This window comes from Homarus americanus, unplaced genomic scaffold, assembly GCF_018991925.1.
Source record: "Homarus americanus isolate GMGI-L3 unplaced genomic scaffold, GMGI_Hamer_2.0 scaffold44834, whole genome shotgun sequence".
Lineage (NCBI taxonomy): Eukaryota > Metazoa > Arthropoda > Malacostraca > Decapoda > Nephropidae > Homarus > Homarus americanus.
Window position 1 is genome coordinate 1 of NW_024718050.1, and position 3,273 is coordinate 3,273.

Below are 3,273 nucleotides of genomic sequence, written 5' to 3' on the forward strand. Positions count from 1 at the left end.
GTGTTTCAGGCACGGCGAGCCTCAGTTTATAGGACGTAGAGTGTTTTTACTGAAGGTTTTCATGTTCCAATACCCTCCAAAACTTGGGTCGACCTATAAACAAGGAATATCATAAATTAACGATTTTTGGGTAAAAAAATCAGGGTCGACCTATAAACGAGGGAGGGTTATAGACGAGTCCATATCAAATTTATGGTTCTGAGATTGTCCAATAGATGGGTCATGCGGCGGCCTTGTGCACGCGTGAGTCACGCCAGTCATTGTTGACCTAGCGCCATATTCGAGTATCAGTGTTGTGATGCCCTGCAATTTTCGTTGATATTGCAGTAATTAGGCATTTTTCAGCCTTGTAATTTACATCATGTCTTCAAGGGGGAGTAAAACGCCGAAGAGGAAGTATGTGACCCTTTCTGTGAACCAGAAACTGGAACTTATAAGGAAGTTAGAGGCTGGTGCTTCGGTGTCTAGAGTTTGTGATGAGTATGGTGTTAAAAAGCAAACAGTTTCGGACATACGCAAGGCTAAGGACAAACTCATTGCATTTTCTTTGAAACGTAATGTTGATGCAACTTCTAAATCATCATCTGTTGGTGCAAGGAAGCGTATGAGAGTGGCAAAAGATACAAATCTTGAGGAGGCAGTGACGAAGTGGTTTGTGCAGCAACGATCCTGTGGTAATGACGTCCGTGGTGTAGAAATACAAGCTGCTGCTGTTAAGCTATCAAGTCATATGGGCATCGAGAATTTCGAAGCTAGTGACGGGTGGTTATGGCGATTTAGAAATCGCCATGGAAAGTGTAATAAAATTACGCATGGTGAAGCTGGTAGCGCACCCACCGAGGACATCGAACCATTCAGGGACAGGCTAAATGACTTAATTAAGAGTGAAGGGCTCCTGATTTCCCAAGTCTATAATGTAGATGAAACTGGGTTGTATTGGCGGTCCCTACCCCGGAATACCCAAGCTTTCAAGAATGAAGCCTCCTCACCTGGTCGTAAAGTAAGTAAGGAACGATTTTCGGCATTGTTTTGTGCGAATGCAGACGGTATGCACCGTTTAAAGTTAATGGTGGTGGGGAAGTCAGCACGCCCGCGTATTTTGAAAGACATGATGCACCATCTACCAGTGCATTATTACCACTCCAAGAAATCGTGGTTCAACATGCAAATCTTTAGTGATTGGTTTTTCTCGCATTTCATTCTTGCAGTGCGAAAAATCAAGATGTCCTCAAACTTAATAATAATAATAATAATTAACGGTTTATTGAAAGAGCTTGGCAGCCAGAAGGCTGAAAATATACAGTTACATATTTGGGGAATGGGTTTCGAATTACAAATAATATACAAGTAACACAAGTGATACAAATAAGATATATAATAACTAGATGGGGAAAAGCTCAAACTACAGTTCATTTCAACATAGTGACAGTGCAAGGAGTAGTGTTTACTGGGAGTGAATACATTGGTTTATTACAAGTTATTGATAATTTTTACAATGGTTGGGACTGGGCTGTTCTTATAGCGATCAGTTCGTGCACGTATGGGCTGGATGCGGTTGTGGTGTCGAACAGCAATTCTCGGGCTAGGGATCTCAGGTGGTAGTAGGAGCCGGTGTCGAGGATGGTGTCGAAGCTTCTTACCAAATTTGCAGATGAGGTCGTGGTGATGGTCAGTGAGAGTCGAAAGGGTCAGTGTGTTGAGCGCTTCTTGATATGCTGAGGCGAAGGCGCTACTAATTTTGGACAACGCACCTGCTCACCCAGGTGCTGACATGCTTGTCAGTAATGATGGTAAAATAAGATGCATGTTCTTGCCACCCAATGTTACCTCCCTGATCCAGCCAATGGATCAGGGTATAATTGTAGCCTGCAAGAGAATATACCAACGAAGATATCTGGACGATGTTCTTGCGTTTATAGAAGAAGATGAAGATCTTACGGAAGACACACGAGGACAAAGAACTGTTAATAACGTCAAGAACTACAACCTCAAGTCTGCAATATTCAACTTAGCAGCTTCATGGAAGACACTGAAGACTACCACTCTAGTCAATGCTTGGAAAAAACTTCTGTACAATGTGGAGGTAGAATATGATTTCGAAGGATTCGAGGCAAGGGACTTTCATCATATCCTTAAGAGGGCGGGCGAAAATGATGTCACAGAAGACGACATCAGAAACTGGCTAGAAGACACAGAGGGTGACCCTGGATACCAATTCTTAACGGAAGAAGAAATAGCGGATGAAGTTCTCGTTGGTGACAGCAGAGATAGTGAAGATGAGGAAGACGAAGAACCATTACCCAACAAACCCAAACTCTCTGTTATACGAGAATCCACTGATAATGTCATTTCGTACATTGATTTGTCAGCAGAAACTGATGATATTCAGCATTACTATCAACATATTAGAGCCGTTAGGGAACTCATTATCCAGAGGCAGCATCATCAAGATAAACAACTGAAACTAGACATTCTTCAAGCCAGTTCATCCCAACCCTGCTGCAACTGTTGAGTCTGCTGACGATATTGATGACCCTCCTGCTGCTGACTCAGGCCATCCTCAGTCACCTCAGCCTTCTACGAGTGGGGGACAAGGACCAGTGGAGCATCATAACTCTACTGACTCCGAATAACACGTTATCACCTCTACCCCCCTCCTCCACCACATCAAGCTTATCTGTCATCTACCAAAGGTAAATGAAATTAACATATTGTAATGTTTTATATAGCTAGTTATATGATGTTTACAGTACAGTATTTCCTGTATTTTTGTTACTGTGTATCATGTTCAGCGTACAGTGTATATACGGTACTATATTTCCTAACCTAACCTAACCTAAATCGGTTAATTCGGACAATCGGCTAAAACAGACTTCCCCCTATTAGTCCGAATTATCGAGGGTTGACTGTATTTATACTTACGTGTATGTGGAATACTATATACGTACATATACACTTTTACTCTTAAATCACTACTGTAATGTGATACAGGTGATTAATTTTTATCTCATGTGCAAAATACATGACGTTTATATTAAAATTATTCACTGTTTTACAAGGATTCCAGCAACGCCGGTCAGATGGGGGAGAGAGAGGGGGGGGAGGGGGCGTGGGGGTAGGGGAGGTAGTACATTTGACAGTTGGCACAGGCCCAGGTCTAACGTGTGTATATTTATCAGTTCTTAAGTGACTAAGCTTCTCTCTTATAAAAAGCCAGTGAAATGACCTAGGTGAATATAATTAACATTGCTGGGATTCTTGTAACATACTGAT

The 3,273-nt window shown here is 42.0% G+C and overlaps 1 protein-coding gene across 1 annotated transcript; it reads left to right on the forward strand.

Moving 5' to 3' along the window:
• The first annotated feature begins 1,771 nt into the window (after positions 1–1,771).
• LOC121859086 (tigger transposable element-derived protein 7-like) lies at positions 1,772–2,512 on the forward strand. The gene has a single exon (XM_042355756.1). It carries the CDS (start codon positions 1,772–1,774, stop codon positions 2,510–2,512), a length of 741 nt encoding a protein of 246 aa, XP_042211690.1.
• The last annotated feature ends 761 nt before the right edge of the window (positions 2,513–3,273 follow it).